Source organism: Cynocephalus volans, chromosome 2, assembly GCF_027409185.1.
Source record: "Cynocephalus volans isolate mCynVol1 chromosome 2, mCynVol1.pri, whole genome shotgun sequence".
Classification (NCBI taxonomy): domain Eukaryota; kingdom Metazoa; phylum Chordata; class Mammalia; order Dermoptera; family Cynocephalidae; genus Cynocephalus; species Cynocephalus volans.
The window spans coordinates 33,603,843-33,622,005 of NC_084461.1; the positions used below are offsets into that span (position 1 = coordinate 33,603,843).

At 31.6% G+C, this 18,163-nt stretch overlaps 1 protein-coding gene across 3 annotated transcripts in view; it reads left to right on the plus strand.

The window, feature by feature from the left end:
• NIPBL (NIPBL cohesin loading factor) overlaps window positions 1-18,163 on the plus strand; it is a 200,928-nt gene that overhangs the window by 150,088 nt on the left and 32,677 nt on the right. For all 3 annotated transcript variants that reach the window (XM_063087985.1, XM_063087986.1, XM_063087987.1), the window contains exons 22-32: window positions 1,147-1,229; window positions 1,829-1,961; window positions 2,823-2,966; window positions 5,311-5,400; window positions 6,354-6,568; window positions 6,669-6,771; window positions 7,397-7,495; window positions 7,596-7,742; window positions 10,043-10,177; window positions 10,961-11,059; window positions 11,887-11,940. In XM_063087985.1, the coding sequence (XP_062944055.1) occupies window positions 1,147-1,229; window positions 1,829-1,961; window positions 2,823-2,966; window positions 5,311-5,400; window positions 6,354-6,568; window positions 6,669-6,771; window positions 7,397-7,495; window positions 7,596-7,742; window positions 10,043-10,177; window positions 10,961-11,059; window positions 11,887-11,940 (1,302 nt within the window). The remainder of the gene's footprint in view (window positions 1-1,146; window positions 1,230-1,828; window positions 1,962-2,822; window positions 2,967-5,310; window positions 5,401-6,353; window positions 6,569-6,668; window positions 6,772-7,396; window positions 7,496-7,595; window positions 7,743-10,042; window positions 10,178-10,960; window positions 11,060-11,886; window positions 11,941-18,163) is intronic.

Sequence of the window (18,163 nt, forward strand, 5' to 3'; positions counted from 1 at the left end):
CAACAAAAATTAGAGAGAAATGGGAATAATTTTATTTATTTATTTATTCTTTTTTTTTTTTTTTTTTTTTTTTTTGCGTTTGGCTGGTAGTATTTATTCTGTTATTGCCAAATATAAATATATATGTTTTTGTGTGTGTAATAAAAAAATACATTAATTAATAAAGTAAACAAATATTGTCCAAAAGGTTGAGGTCCTCTTCGTTTCTTCTCCAGCTCTCAATTTCATTGTTCTGTCTCCAGTCTTCTTTTCTTCCCATTGGTGACCAGTATCATGAGTGTGTTTATCTCCTTTCATTTATTTATCTGCATAAATTTGATATAGGATTATTTTGTTTTTAAATTTTATATAAATGATAGTGACATATTTACAGCTAATTTTTTCACTCAACATAGTTTTTAATACATATAACTCATACCAGATTCTTTTTGACTTAAGTTAAAAACATCATATAATGGCATCCCAACTTAAAGCAAGAGTTTCTCTAGATATAGTTAGAGGTAGAATTATTACATAATGTACATGCATTAACTTTACTGGAAGTTGGTAGTTTGCCCACCAAAGTGATGTTTCAGTTTACATTTCTACATTTTTATTTTACCTATTCTGGTCACTGTGAAATGGTGTCATGTTTTATTTTGTGTTTTTCTGGCTATTAGTGAGCTAGAGCCACTTTTTCTATATTCATGTGGCTTTTGTGTTTCTACAACTGTGAATTGACTATTTATATCTGAATCTTTAAATTTCTAAAGAAGACATTGAATTTTCTTTTGGACTATATATTCCAGTGTTTCATTAACTTTTAGATTGAAATATTTTTCCTAAATTATTTTCAATTCGTTTCTTCTTGTTCTGACCTGGATCATGGTAAGCAACTATTAATATTACATTTGTTATCACGTTTGTTGTTCTTACATATTTTAATAAATTAAAATGAACTCTGCCAGTATTTTTATCTGTTATAATAAAGTAGTGAAAAATATTTTGTGTGCTAATTGTGGTTTCTCTCTTTATATAAAAGAATAATTTAAGCATTTTAGTATTTAAGTGTGTTACCCCTATTCAGTAATAACGTGGCAACAGCAAATGAGCTAACTTGTTTGTTGATTATTTCTTATATTCATAAATTTGTTTTTCCCACTCTAGGTTGACCAGGATGTTGTTATTACCAACTCTTATGAAACAGCTATGCGAACAGCCCAAAACTTCCTTTCCATCTTCCTTAAAAAGTGAGTAAAATTAACATAACTCTGATTTTTATTTTGCACAGCATAGAGAACAGTTCATTTAAGAGAAAAACTAACCCAGTTTTCTGCCTCAATCTGAACTTTGAATACATCTCTCTGGCCCTTGGTTTCCTGATCTTTAAAATGAAGTAATTAGAGTATCAAAAATCTAAAATTGTGTGAATTTGTTTATATGTTAGACTCTAAAAATTAAAGTACTAGATTGAAATTCTGTAATTTTTCTTCAGTAAATTTTGGGGCATTCTACTTGAATAGCAGAGTTTGTGGAGGGAGGTTATTTAGCCACCATAAGAATTTACGGCAATCTTGTAGAGAGAAAAACAGTGGTCATTTTTTTAAAAATGTGTTTTACTTGCAGAATGTAATGTTAATATTAGTTAATAAATTAATTTTCTATAATTGGGGGGGAAATGGAGTTTAAGAAATAAATTTATTTTAAACTATATTTAATATACTCTCATTTACTACCTTGCTACTAGATATAGAGATACAGATATAGAGAAAAGTTAGTTAACAAAATATCAGTCATGTTGGTAGACATGTCACCTAAATTGACATCCTTTTTATTTGTCTTTGAACAGATGTGGTAGTAAGCAAGGTGAAGAGGATTACAGACCACTGTTTGAAAATTTTGTTCAAGACCTTCTTTCAACAGTCAATAAGCCTGAATGGCCAGCTGCTGAACTACTCCTTAGTTTGTTAGGGAGACTGTTGGTAAGAGTATAGCATTTAAAGATTATTAGATTACTAGAAGACAACATAATGAGGATGTACTCTGATTCACAGATGATGAATTCTTTAACAATGTGTAAGGAAATATGAACATTGCATCTCTATTTTTGCATGTGCATAATTGTACACAGTATTGTCAGTACCTTGTGGAAAACTTTCAAATGTTGTGAATTTCAGTGCTTCATTTCGTTACCTAAGATGCTTTAAAATTTTATTTGGTTTGGAAGTGTTACATATATTGTTACTTAGAAGCATCTCAACACTGAGTCATGTTATTGTAGTTACTCATTTCAAAATGAGTGTGAAACTGATTAATGTGAACTCTTTGTCATGTTTAAAAGTATTCTAAAAACGTGGGACTTTTTAGTCCTCATGTAATACCATAGGGGAATAACAGAAAAATTATTATGACTTCTCTTTTTATTTTTTTAACTACACTTGAACTTGTACAATAAAAATTATTACAAAGCTTTTGAGACTTTATTTTTTGTGAACTGGAAAATATGTTAATACTATTATGAAACTATGATAACGTTTTATAGGCATCAGAATTCCATCCAAAGAAATTCTTATTCAGTAATATTCCATTTTATACAAATAAACAGTTGAGCCTACATTTTTAAAAAGTGGTTATATTCTTAAGGAAGTTTAATCTATAATTTTTTTAGCCAAATGAAAATGTTCACATTCCGGAAAATCAAAAGGCGAAAGTCACTTTATTTTGTAAGAAAAAAAAGTTTAAATTTCAAATAGTACAACATAGTTTGGGAGTTTATATAATAAATTGCTGTTAAAGACATACTGTTATATATCTATTAAATGGAAAACTATTTTAATGTTTAGGTTCATCAGTTCAGTAACAAGTCAACAGAGATGGCTTTAAGAGTGGCATCTCTTGATTACCTTGGAACTGTTGCTGCACGACTGAGGAAAGATGCTGTTACAAGCAAAATGGATCAAGGGTCTATAGAACGAATTTTAAAACAGGTATTGGTGAGATAAAGGATTAATATATAGGGATGAATAATAGTTAACTGCTTTTTTTAGATGTTCTTACATTAATGTTGTGTTTCATTTTGCAGATTTAAAATAAGATTTATACTTCTAAAAGTGGGCTTTTCAATGCTCGAAAGAGAAATTTAAGACCTTAGGGTGAATTATAAAGTTTAAAAGGAACTTGTAAATGCTTTATATAAATCCTTAGTTTACTTTTTTGTGTGTGTGAATTACTGTTATGAGTGTATAATGCTATTTCATAATTATCTTAAGATAAAGTTTATTTAAATCTCTAGTTTACTGAGATGATGATTTGGCATGTTCCATACCTTTAAATTTTATGTCGTTTTTTTATATTGGGGAGGGGTCAGGAAGGAGGACTTTTTTTCATTTTATTGTATTAGAGAGTTTCCTTCTTGGGGAAAAAGCTCTGCTTCATTTATTCTTTTTTTAAAGTAGTTCATAGTACAAAAAGTTACTTCAGAAAATTCAAGAAATTATCTGTAATGCTACTATATACAACCTCTGTTTTCTTTCTTTTTTTTTTTTGGTAGTCTTTTTTTATGTTCATAACCGTATCCATGTTGGTAGACTTGTGTCTAATTTTTTTTTTTTTTTAACTAGGTGTTTTGAAATAATTTCAGCCTTACAGAAAAATTATAAGAAGAGTACAAAGAACTCCCATAAACGCTTCACCCAAATTCCTTAATTGTTGACAAGTTATAACATTTGTTTTATCATTCTCTTTCAAAATATACATGTATGTGTGTCTCTATATGTGTGGGTTCCCCCCCCGCGCCCCCCCGGAACCATTTGACACTAAGTTGCAGACAGGATGCCCCCTTTACCCCTGAATTCTCAGGTCCTTGGTTTTCAAAGTGTGAGTCCATGGACAAGCAAAACCAACAATGACATCACCTGGGAACTTGTTAGAAATGTAAATTCTTAGGTTCCTACCTGGACTTAATGAACCAGCAGCTCTAGGGGTGGGGCAGTCAGCAGTTTTCCAAGCCCCTCCAGGTGATTCTAATGAATGCTAAAGTTTGAGAGCCACTGCCTTGTGTATATTTCTGCAAACAAGAGCTCTCACTTCAATATCCATAGTATAACTTGATAAAGCAAAAAATTATCATTAATATAATAATACCATTTAATATACTTCTAATACCTGTTGTCATCATTATTTTACTGTTCAAATTATCCTAGATTTGACCAGTGAGAGTCCCTGTAAGCTAGCTTTTGTGTCCTTTTGATATGTGCTATCATTCTTTGAGGACTTTCTTACTTTCTGGCACAAAATGTTTCAGGCACATCATTTATGTTCTCTGTCCCAGCCCTGGGACCAGGTATTTCTCCAGAGAATTTTGTTTGCTTTTCTTGGTGAATGTTAATGTAGAAACCAAGATCTAGGTGCTAGGTGACTTTCAGTATTTCCTAGAGTGTGCCTGGAACCTCTTATTGCCACATGTGGCTGTGTAGATTGTACATAGTACAATTTGAGGAAAGGGATCATTTATAAACATTTTTATGGTTCTCCACACATATTTACAAATATTGCTTTTGGAAGTTTACAGTGCACTAGTTTACAGTACTATGACTGATTTCCAAAGGTAACAGTTTTACCACACTCCTAGAACATAGATTATTCTAATCTTTACTTCCTACTTAGATATATTCTAAAGCATATATTTAGCATTTTACATGGTAATGTTAGAACTGCTAGAGTATAAACTGTGGACATGAACATCAACTCAGTTAATTTCTAGCTCTATAATTCTTGACAGAACCTAAAGATTCAGTCCCTTTCTGCACCTAGACACGTTAACAGCTAACCTATTGTATATTTAATATCCTTTGTGGAATAAAGTACTATTTCACATTAATTATAAATAAAAACATTTACCTTTTACAATGTTCTGTTAAAATAATATCTCAAAGAAACCTATAATACATATTAATATATATAATAACAGTTTTCATTTACCAAATTAAAAGTTTGGAATTGTCTTTTTTTCCAAGCATAAAACCAGTGCTAGGGCCTTCCTAGCTCTTAAGATTTAACACATTGTTCTGATAATTTTTATTAGCTACCAGTGAGCTCTTTAAAAGAAAGATGACATGTCGTTCATAAAAATAAAGGTTAACCATAGCTACCAGTAAATAATATATGTTTTTCAGAAATAGTGTTTTTCTGTTTTTCCATTTAGTTGCTATAGTTATATTTTCATTTTTAATGTTTATCAGTATTTTTCCCTCAGATTTGTATTTACAACTATATGATTTATTAAAGTATACCAGTAATATCCTTTTTGTTTTTATTTGGTTTATTCTGTAGGTTTCAGGAGGAGAAGATGAAATCCAACAATTGCAAAAAGCATTGCTTGATTACTTGGATGAAAACACTGAGACCGATCCTTCACTAGTGGTAGGATTCTTTTCTTTTTTGGAGATATTACATGTTTGTTTAAATTGGGTCTAAAAGCAAATTGAGAGGTGGCATGAACAGGAAAAATTGTTTAGAATATCAATTTTGAAACATAGGGACATTTGATAATCTAAACAGAAAAGAATGTTATGGGTTGATTGTCTTACATGGAATACTGGTTACAGGTATTATAGTATACTAAGATTGTGTGACAAGAAAAATATTGGGAAATCTTTCCATAGGTTATCTTTGAGACTAGGCTAGGACATTGGTTCTTAGAGTAGGTATGGCCAGGTGGTATATGAGGTGATACATTAGCATACAAAAAAGAAACTATTAATTTTTATATGTGTATTACTGTTTAAGTATCCTTAGTTCTATTTGTATTTATGTTATATAATATATCCAAAGTAATTAGTATCGTAAGTGATGTATAAAATTTATAAACTATGTTAGAGAACAACAGTATGTGTATATTGCAGGGGGGTTTTTTGTTGTTTTTTTTTTAACTCATGGTATATGCAGTGGAAAGATTGGTGACCACCAAGGTATTCAACCAACTATTGCAGGTTTTCAGTCTGTATTCAGAGGAACAGATTTAGAGTTGTGCCTCAGTGTTAAACTAATTCAGTGATCATCGGCATGTGTATTTCTTGCAGATATAAGGCAAGGTTTGAAAACAAATGGAGTCTTCTACCTTCCAGCATTTTATTCATTTATTCTAAACTTTTCTAGTTGACCCATCACCTATCTAATTTTATTGACATTAATAAGTTTCCTATCATCCAGGATATTCCATATTTTCTAGCTTTCTTAAAGTGTTTTTATCTGATGGAAGTTGTTTTCAAGTAAAAATATTTGTATTCTTAATTGTGATAACTGTAACTTTATTAATAACTTGGAAACTTTGTTATTAATTTCATCAAGCTCAAGTCTGTCTGATTTCTTTTCAGTTTTCTCGTAAATTCTATATAGCCCAGTGGTTTCGTGACACAACTCTGGAAACAGAAAAAGCAATGAAATCACAAAAAGATGAAGAATCGTCTGAAGGAACACATCATGCAAAGGAAATTGAGACAACTGGTCAAATTATGCATCGAGCTGAAAACCGGAAAAAGTTTCTTAGAAGCATTATCAAAACCACACCTTCTCAGTTCAGCACATTAAAGTAAGAGCCACAGAGAAAACATATCTATTTTTTCAGTTATCTCTTTGATATCTATTTACCTAAGGTCCAAAAAAATAAATTTTTAATGACTTTGTTACAGGATGAACTCTGATACTGTGGACTATGATGATGCTTGCTTGATTGTTCGATACTTGGCCTCTATGAGGCCTTTTGCCCAGAGCTTTGATATTTATTTGACACAGGTAAACCTGGCCAGAATTCCTTATACAGTAATGTTCATTTTTCTGAGTCTAAATGCTTTTGGGGTACAACATCTATTCATTGTTGAGCGTATATATTTAAGAGATCATAGAAGTAGCATTTGTTTCTATATTCCATATTTGTTGAAGTGTCCTTGTTCTGCATGCCTTTTATATATTGATTCCTTTAATCACTTTTACAGATAAATGGATATATATCTGTATGAATGTACACACATATGGTATAGGTAGAATAAGTGACATTATAAAAATAAATTATTCAATTACCAAATTATGATTTAAATGATACTAACTATCCTTGATTAAAGTTCCACATAGCAAGGTTTTAGTGGAGCTACAAGTTCTTGCAAATGAAGCATAGCAATATAAACCAAGTTTAATTGGGAATGCCAGGATAAAGGAAAGGCCCCAATGTATAAAATGCCTCACTTGCCATGTATACTGATCTTTAAGTTAAAGCTTTGGATCAGTAAGATCTTTTATTCTTTTATATATATACATTAAAAAGAGGTAAATAATAAGTTTGTTTTTTGTATGTCCTCATGCTATATTTCGTTAAATTTTATGTACTCTAAGATTTATGAAAATTTCTATGTTTGTTTGGCAGATTCTACGAGTTCTTGGTGAAAATGCAATTGCTGTTCGAACAAAAGCCATGAAGTGTTTATCTGAGGTTGTTGCTGTAGACCCCAGTATTCTAGCAAGGGTAAGGAGAACAAAAATGAGTTGTCTTACTTGGGTTTTCTATTTAAACTAAAATATTAGCTCTATTTAATATAAATTAAATTTTCTTCATTTTTATTTAGCTTGATATGCAGCGAGGAGTTCATGGACGATTAATGGATAACTCAACTAGTGTCCGAGAAGCAGCAGTAGAATTGCTAGGTCGATTTGTCCTTTGTCGACCTCAGCTTGCTGAACAGTATTATGATATGCTGATTGAAAGAATATTGGTATGTTTGCTTTGTCATTTCTATAAATGATTCATGAATATAATTTTGCCTTTAGAGTATCATGTCTTATTTTAAAATGTTAAGCCAGAAAAGTAAATGTATTAGTTATATATTTATATTGCCTAATCTGCGAACTATAGAAACTTTCTAAAGAATGATACATTGAGCCAGCCCTGTGGCTCACTTGGGAGAGTGCAGCACTGGGAGCGCCGAGGCCATGGGTTCGGATCCTATGTAGGGATGGCTGGTACGCTCACTGGTTGAGTGTGGTGTGGACAACACCGTGCCAACGGTTGCAATCCCCTTACCGGTCAAAAAAAAGAAGGATATATTTTCAAGAGGAGTGCTCTCAATATTATAAAACAAATCATTTGCAATAATTAGATTCCTTTTTTCAGTTACTATTACTTTTTTTTTATTGCACATGTTTATGGGGTACAATTTGATGTTTCTATACATGCATGTATTGTATAATCTAATCAGAAGAGGTAGCATATCTGTCACCTAAATATTTATCATTTCTCTGTGGTTATAACATTCAAGATATTCCTTTCTGGCTATCTTGAAATATACAGTACAGTATTATTAGCTATTGTCACCCAATACTAGCACTTATTCTTCCTATCTAACTGTAGTTTTGTAACTTTCCACCAGTCTGCAACCTTTCCCTGGCCCCTCAACCCCCGTCTCTTTACCTGCCTCTGGTGACTACTACTCTTATTTCTCTCTTCTTTTCTTTTTATTTTTCTTAATTGACCCATGATAATTGTATGCATTGATGAATGATATTTGGGTATATTCATACTGTGTACAATAATCATATCAGAGTGCTTAGTATATCTAACACCTCAAACATTTGTCATTTCTTTGTGTTAGCAACATTCAACATCGTCTTGACTAGCCGTTCAGAGATACATAGTACTTTGTTGTTAACTGTATTGTCCCTGTATTACTCAGATACCTGCAAGCTAAGTCTGAAGCATTTACCTGGAAAATAAAAGGAGACGTTGGCATTAGGAAATATCTGGAATCTCCACACTACCCATTGCAGGCATATTGACTTTTTATAGAACTCAGCATAGATGCATTAGTGCACAGGATTAGATATTCCCACAATGACAGGAGTTTATTTTATCACCTTTAGCCTATCCAAACTATCAGAATATTGTGTGACTAAGAATTATAGAGTAATTTTCAACTTCAACTAGACATAAAATCTTGGTTGAAAAAATAAATAATTTAAGGAAAGGGTATAAGAATTTTTTAATACTTCAGTCTTTTCAAAAGTAAAGGGTAAAATCAACAGGATTCTCAAATATCTAATGAACTCTGACAGAGTTGACCCTAGCAAAATCTCCTAAAAAGTTCTTAGGATTGCTAACCTTTGTAATGGAGATTAATATTTTTTCAAGCTTAGCATCTGATGCTTTTAATTTATTTTGAAAACTCTTTAATATGAAAATTTAAGTTAAAAAAAATAGTGCAATGAACACCCATTACCTACCTACATACTTTATGTATTCTTTTTGTTAAATTGTTTTAAATTAAATTACAAACATTTTAATACTTTTCCCCATGGATACTGCTGCTTGTATCACTAAAAGTAAGGATACTGTTCTATATAAACAGAACTATTATTTCACCCGATCAAATTAACAGTCCCTAATATCATCTAATAACTTGTTAGTTCATATTCAGATTCTCCAGTTGTCCCACAAATGTCTTTTTCAGACTTTTTAAAGAATCAAAATCCAATTAAAGATAACATTGCATTTGGGGATCAAGTCATAAAATTAAAGACTATTCTCTTACTTTTTTATATACTTCCCCTCTGACATTGACTGGTTAAAAAGACCAGGTTAGTTTTATTATTTCCCTTTTGTGTGGTGTATTCTTCTAAACAATAAGATAGTGCCAAAGGTTTGATTAGATTAAGGTTAAACATTTTTTGTTCAGTCTACTTTATAGGTTCTACTTCATGTGCTGTTTAAGTGCCCACATTGTTCTAAAAGCTTTGTGTTTATTATCCCATTTAATTCTCGCAAGCTTATACTCTAGTCTTGTGTCCAGGGCTGAACTATAGAACATGTTTCTATGTCTTAGATATTATATTTTGAAAGTAAAGACAACATAATAAAATAACTCATATTCATAGTAACATTATTAAGAAGTATGTAAAGAGCAAGTACACAGACCATGTTTATTATGTTTATGGATACTTATTTTCTAATTTCATTTTATCAAATTTCACACCCTAAGGTATCTCAGTTTTCTGACATAAAAATACCTTTCTGTTCTAGGATACTGGTATCAGTGTCAGGAAAAGAGTAATAAAGATTCTCAGAGATATCTGTATTGAACAACCAACATTTCCAAAAATTACAGAAATGTGTGTAAAAATGATTCGCAGAGTCAATGATGAAGAGGGCATTAAAGTAAGATGAAACATTGACTACTTTAATATTTATGTTTTATCAATGTTTGAAATAAGTTAAATGTTTATTGCATCTAAATTTTGTTGATATATGTATATGTAAAAATTTTACAAGTGAATCAGCATTTTTAGTTTGTAAATGTAAGAAAAAGACATACTTTGATTTTTTTTATTTCTAGATTTTGTATTAATAAAATCTGGTCTTTTCCAACCAATTCAGCAATTATAATATTTATTTAATGTCATTGTAGAGATTGTGTTATATCCAAAAGGTTTAACATCAAATAAAAATTATTTTGATTTTCAAATGGCATGTGTTTGGTTTTCTAAATTAGTAAATAAATACTTTGCTAAGAGTTTAGTCCTAAGTTTTTAAGTCAATTTACATATATATGTAATCATATATATGATTGTCCCTATTTCTTTTAAGTTTAGCAAATACTGTAACAACTCTTCCAAAAGCAGAAGAAATATTTTTTAGTTCAATCAAAAACATTTCAGTGTATACTATACAGAAGTTCTAAGCTCTAGACATAGTGTCACCCATTCAAATTATTTACAATCTTTACCCATTTGAAAAAGTTTATAATTTTGAGAAATTAATTGGTAGGTGATTTTTTTAAAAAAAACGAAACCTGTGAGAAAATGTATACCAAAAATTCCCAGTAATTTGTGTTTTGATTAGTTACCTATAGCATTTTGTTGGGCCTTAATGAAAATTTGGTATTAAGAATTTGCCATGTTTGTTTGTAGTCAATTAATTGGAAATTTTTCTTTCTTCTAGAAATTAGTAAATGAAACATTCCAAAAACTCTGGTTTACTCCAACCCCACACAGTGACAAAGAAGCAATGACAAGAAAAATTTTAAACATCACTGATGTGGTAAGAAGGACTGAACAAGTGTGCACACTGGGGCTTCAAACCTAGTTTGAGGCCTACCCTGTCTTATGAAAAGAAGGACAATGATGAGATATTTAATTAATCTTGACATTTAGTACAGCTTCCTTTACTTTGTATTTCTGGAGATACGCAAGGGATGCAAGTAAGATGAATTTGATGTTTCCACATAGCCCAGCTTCTTGGCATTCATTGACATAAACACTGACAATGAGACTCTCCTATTCCTCCAACAATTGGAAACAGGAAAGGAAAGGATAAGTGGAAGAATGATACAGTAGCCCAGGGGTAGCAACCTGCAAAGAGAAAGTAATTCCTACCTTTTTCAGAAAATCTGAATTTAGATTAGTTTCATTTTGTTTATTACACACATAAACTATAGATTTTTTTGACCCAGAATACTTTTTATGTTTTGAGCATAAGAAATTTTATATACTCAATTATATGATCTTCACCATTTCTGGTATCTTTAAATCTATCGTCTAGAAGGATAATGAGACAAATTGTTTTAGATCCTACAGATCTTTCTGATACTGTGATTCAAATTACTGTTCAAAATTTAGTACCACATTAAATTTCATTTAAACTAATTTCTTTAATGTCTTCCAAGATATTTTTAGAATAAAATTCTGTAACATTGGTAAATGTTTGAGTTATTGAAAAAAAAAATTGTCTACTTTAAAAATAAACCTTTTAATTGAGAAAATTGAGACATTTGTATGCTTCAGGCTACAGCATAACAAAGTATATTTTATTCAGATTTTTAAATAAGTTTCTAATTTTGATAGTTTCACCTCCTATTTCCTCCTTAGGTTGCAGCATGCAGAGATACTGGCTATGACTGGTTTGAGCAACTCCTTCAAAACGTGAGTATTATTTTGACTCCTGATAATATGAAATTTAATAGAAGGTCAGTTCTTCATAGGCTTTATGATTTAAAAGATTATTTTCAGTTATTAAATATTTGCCTTTTGGTAGGGAAAATCTATTTCAATACATTAGGCCAAATGTTTTTCTTAATTTTCCTGTTTTATCATTACTCAGTTGCCTGTTGTAAGTTTTCTGAATCACCAATTGAAATTCTATCTTCCCTTCCTTCTAGATAATTATTTTTGCACTTATCCTTTTCATCTAGGTAACAGACATGAGATCTATAGATACACAGATTGCATTAAATATGTAATTACACTGTTTGGCATGTTATAAAATACATAGAATGTCCTGTAGTGGTGTGGAATTAAACCACAATTAGTGATTTTTTAAGGTTTTATAAGTGGAAATATTTATCTTCGTATGAATTTTTAATTTTTTTATTTCAGAAATTTTCAAATAAACAGAAAAATTCATCACTCAGCTTCAAAAATTATCAGCATTTTTCCAGTCTTGTTTTACCTATCTTTCTCCTCTTTTTTTTTTTTGCTTTAATATTTTTAAAACAAATCCTAGATTTTATATCATTCTAACCACAAATACTTTAGTGTCCATTTCTAGCAGAGAATGACTTTAAAATATATATATATCATTATAATCTATATCAAAATAAATAATATATTATTCCCTAATATCTAATACTTGTTCAATATTCACTTTATTCCAGTGTCTCATAAATATATTTTTATAGTTGATTTGGTTGATCTAGCTCTTAAGTCTTTTGGTCTGTAGTAATTGACTCTTCACCTCCCTTTTCTAATGCCCCGTATGTTTTCCTGTACAGTGTCCCAAGTTCTGGATTTCGTAGATCTGATCTAGAGGCTTAACAAGATTGAAGTTAAGTTTTTAGGGTAGGAGACATGAGTACTTCATAAGTGGCGCTGAATAGTATTACACCACATCAGGAAATACATGTCTGATTGTCTCATTTTTAGTGATTGATCTTTGAGTTTAGGTGCTGTCAGCCTGATACATCTGTTATAAAGTCTTTCAGTATCGGTTTCTGTGATCATTACTTAGATCCATTATTTCCATTAGAAGTTGAGAAATGGTGATTTTTCTAATTCTTTTATTCCTTCTGTGTTAATTAGCAGGTTCTTCTTTAAAAGGGAATTTTTTAATTTTTTAATTTTTTTCCTTATTAAATAGTTGGTTACTGTGAAATAAAGTTTATACAAGAAAGGCAGGGAAAATGCTTGATTCTTTTCTGTTACTTATCAATTTTCAGAATGACTTTTCCTATCAACCTCCAGAGATGACCATTGACTGAACCAATTGATTTTTATGTGTATGATGTGTTTTAATTTATTGCAATGATGATTCTTTTTGAAGCTCAATTTCATCCCATCTTTGCCCAGTAGTAGTCTGTTCAAGTTAGTTCTATGCCTACCTTTTCAGAGTATAGACCTAGAAATATGTACTTTTTAGAAAAAGAAAAATAATTTATTTTCATATTTTTAAACCTTATGAGTTTATGGGATTTTACTTCTTTGATTTTATTCTTTCCTTTAGGCTAAGAACCTTGGTTTTTAAAGAAATTAACAATTATTTATTTGCGGTGCCCTAGTATATTAACAGTATGATTTCAGAATGTAATTAAAAATTTCTTTGTATTTCTTTTAGCTAAAGCTCAGTACAGGTATTACATTAAAACTCTGTCTTTAAATAATTTTTTTCTGTTTGGTTATGTCAACAACTTATTGTCAGGTTGGGTTCATTTGTTTCTGTTTACTTTTAGCAATTTTTAGGAATATTTTTAGTAATAATATAACAGTGATACTTTTAACAATCAAAATTGGTTTGTTGAGGCATAATTTGCATACGAAAATATTCACTAATTTTAGGTATATACAGTTGGATGAATTCTAGTGATTATATACAGTCACATAATCTCCAGCACAATCAAGATAATCCTAAAAAACTTCTTCATGCCTTTTTGCAGTCCATCCTTACCCCCCCCCGCCCTACAAAGCCACTGATCTACTTTCTATCACTGTAGTTGTACATTTTCTAGATTTTTATACCAGTGGAATCACACTATATACAGTCTTTTGTGTTTGACCTCTTTTATACTTAGCAGAATGTTGTTGAAATTCACTTACGTTGCTAGTATATTAATATTTTGTTTCTTTTTATTGCTGAGTGTTGCTTTGCGTTGCTTTGCCCCCCAAGGGTTGTCACCCCACTTCCCCTGGGTGACGGAAATGAAAGGATTACTCAAAGCCCATCTCTTCCGAGCAGTAAGAAGCCTCAAAGTGGTTAATCTCCCACCGGAACCCTCACGCGAGAGGGATCCCTTCCTTGGGAAATTAACACCGAATTGGGGTTCTCTTCCTGCATTTATTTTCCAGACCAGGAAGTTACAGGAAGAGAACAAAGGTGGGGTTATAGTTTAACAGTATAGGCTGGTAACTTTCAGTGAAACAAGCCAGACGACATTCCAGTAGACAATTAAGTGATCTTATCAACACAGGCTTGATCTTAGCAAACATTCCTTCTTACAGCAATTTCTCAGTATCTTTACATAACAATCAGTAACTAGTCTGTCTTCGAGCCAGCAACCTGCTGTGCCACGAATCTTTATCTTACACCATAGACTTATATCCTGAGGAAAATTTCCTGTCCTTGCAAGGTCAATATTTGAAACTGCAAGACTTTGGAAAACCAGTCCCTGTGAAGTATATATGCTTTATAGTATATTCCACATCTCCCCCGTTTTATTTATTTAAAAGAAAAAGCAAAAGCTATAGATCAGGTTGGCACAGTTAAGACAAAAAAAGTATTTTGTTAAAACAAAGTTAGTATCATTTAGCATGGCAAGTCCTTTTAATTTACTTCAGGTGAGGACTGATGATGTCATTGTCTCTCAGGGCAGCTGCAGCGGCATCACTGCTGGTGCTGTGAATTGGGTGTAATTAATAATTGTTGAAACTCGGAGAAAGGGATTCTGCTCCATGTAATAGTTGACTCTGAGTTCAGAGAGTTAGTTAAACTGTCCAGGACATTACTGTTTTTAGAGGTCTAGTCTTTTGTCAAATCTTTGATCAATTACAAGTCTTTTGCTTAAGAACGGGATGTCTCATCCAAGTTACAAACACCCTCTTTAAGGCCAGGAAAATTTAGAGAACTGCTTTTGTAGAGAAGACGTTATTTCCCCCTTTATGATCAAGGCATTCCTCATAAAAGCATTGATGATCAATATCTAGATTGAAAGGGTCTTACTTTTCTTTGCATAAATCTCTCGCTGTTGGGAAGGCTCTTTCCCAGGTGGTGATAGAAAGAAGTATCTCAGCTCTCTTTCTTTCAGTGATTTATCCCACGTTGCTGGGAATGCTGTTTCCCAGGTTGTGTTTTGTCCCACGTTGGGGGTGGGGGGGGACGAACAGCAGGATAAAGCAGCAGTTTGGCCAAATTTACAGCAACATGAAAAAGAGATCAGCAACTTTGAAATGAGACATGCTATCTTATAACCAAAGTTTTGAGTTATATCCTGTTATAAAGAGAGAGAGAGTTAATTTTCATTGAACTTATAAACTAGCCATATTGCCATAATAATCATAAGAATACTTAAAGTTACTAAATTTTGGGGGGGATCAAATAAGGAGACAACAAATGCTTTTATCTCTGTTATAAATGACGTTTTACCAAACTGTTGTTAGTTATAGATAGCTTAAGAGAGAGAGGGAGTTTTCTTACATTTGGAAAACATTAGGAGAATCAGCAGTGTTTTAAAATAAGGAAATTTTAAAAACCCATAATTCTTTTTAGTTTACCAATTAACTTTTTTATTTTGACCTTTGTGAACAATTTCACAGACCCATCAGTTTCTTCATTAGAATTTTGGAACTTCAGTTTAAAGCTATGAACTCAAAGTTTGTCGGAAACTGTACCTATCAGAGCTTTTTCATGAGATATTTGAAGACATAACATTTTAAAATTATAATTAAACCAAGATTATGACCCATAGCATTTATATCAAGATACAGATATTTAAGAACCTTACAAGATTTTGGAACACATATCCATAACACCTTCAGAACTGACAGTGCTTTCCCATATAGTCTAATTTATTAAATAAACCAATTAGTTCTGATACATCTTTTATATATCTTTTGAGAAACTACAGGGCCCTTGGAATTCCTCAAAGTTAAAGTTAAAATGTTGAGCTTTCAGAATTTGGTTTTGGAAAGTTTTGTTAAATAACAAAAGGCTTAAAACATTTAGTTGAATAAGATCACAAATTATTACAAAAAGTAAAACCAAAGTGACAGGGGGCTTCAAAGGCAGAGAGCACAAGAACTTATCATGAAATAAGTTTTTTAAACCAGTTATCTAAGGGACAAAGAAAACCTTTTACAATTTTGTATTAAGAGCAGTCAAGTGTTTTTTTTTTTAGAAAATCTGGTTGTTCCATCGCAGGAGAGCAAATTCTAACCCTGTATTAGAATACTTTTGACATTAAATTTTAGAAAAACACACACAATTTGTTTTTAAATCCAGTTAATTTTTTTTACTGTTAAACCCTTTTAACAAACTTATCTACATAAACCATTATCAAGACTTACTCAGACATTCTGTTTTTGTCCTATACTTCATACTTTCTAAATAGCCAGTCATTTTACTTCTAGGACAAAAATATATTGTACCAGATGCTTTCTTATATAAAAATTATTTTTCTTTCTCTCTAGCCCCTCCAACCATAATCATATCCCCACATCCATAGCCATCTTTAAATCACCTCCTTTTTACATACTTGTTTCGGTTTCTTTTTTATCAATGTTAAATTGCCCTAATTTGTCTAAAAATTATACATAAAAAGGGGGGTTTTTTGTATTTAGTTTTTTTGGTTTTGGCGGGGTTTACAACCTAAAAACCTCTAGCAAAGACAAATGTAGTCCTGTTTGATTAGTAAACTCAGGCAACAATGTGTGTTGATAAGAACATTTTTATACATTCAGGTTAGTAAATAGGCATTCATTTATCAGAGCAAATTACACAAAGCCCAGTTTGAGTTTTAGCTATATTTACCAAATAAATATTTATAGTTTCCCAGCCAAAAACTTGGTGTAGTAGATCTATACCCTTATCAGTTAATGCTAACTAGGGCCTATGTGATATTTGGCATAGGTTTCTTCTCACTAGCCATTTCAGGTCCCAGGTTTCCAAGTGGTGTTTGGAGCTATGTGGAATCCAGAGAGGCAGAGGGCAGTATTCACTATCTATTTCTAAAAGATATTATGTCTCCCAGGATGGCCAGGAGGCAGAGCTGAGATAACAAGGAGACATATTGACCTAGAGGCAAATTTAGGTAAAGGGTTTGAATCAAATTTTGAAAATACATTTATCAAAACTTTAGAAGATTTAAGTAACATGAACTTGAAAAGTATACTTATTTATTTAATGAGTGCGCATTAATTATAAGCCAATTTGGTACCTAGCACATAAAACAATTACACAAACAGACATGAACATATAAACATAACATACATCTTACACATGCATATATGCAGACATAAACAACAAGAGCAAACAAAGATCTTACAGGTTTTGTTCAAGATGTAGAAAAAAGCTCACTAGTGAAAAGGACAGTCAGGTTTAGGTTGTGTTGTTTCCAAAAGACTTATTGGTGAGGCTTCACCTTGCCTTAAAGAAAGCAAGATAACAAGTTTACATTGTAAAGCAAAGTATGCAAACCTTTTAAAGAAGATGCAGAGAAGATCTTCTTCCTTTTAAGAAAATAGCATAGAATTCTACCAATAGGATTTTATGAAGAAATACACAGATGAGACTAGAAGAGAATTTAGAAGTCTGTTTAAGATGCCAGAAAATTTGAGACCATCTAGTTAAACAGGTAGATTTTAGGTTAGTATTTATTTCTCAAACGGCTTACTGAGCTCAAGAGCTGAGCCACCAATCAGAGATGAAACCATTTGACTCTTGAGGTTTTTAGGAGAAGAGCAGTAGACCCAAAAGGAGTCTGGTTGGCACCATGGCTGCTTTTCTTTATAACACTCCAGAGTCTTTAGAGAAAAAGAGTAGCACATGCAGTTAAGAAAAGAACCACGGCTTTTAAGAGAGGAGAGAAGCATCATGCAGATAAGAAAGAAAAGCATGCTCAAACAATACCAACACTAAAGAAATATTAACTTCTTTTACTTT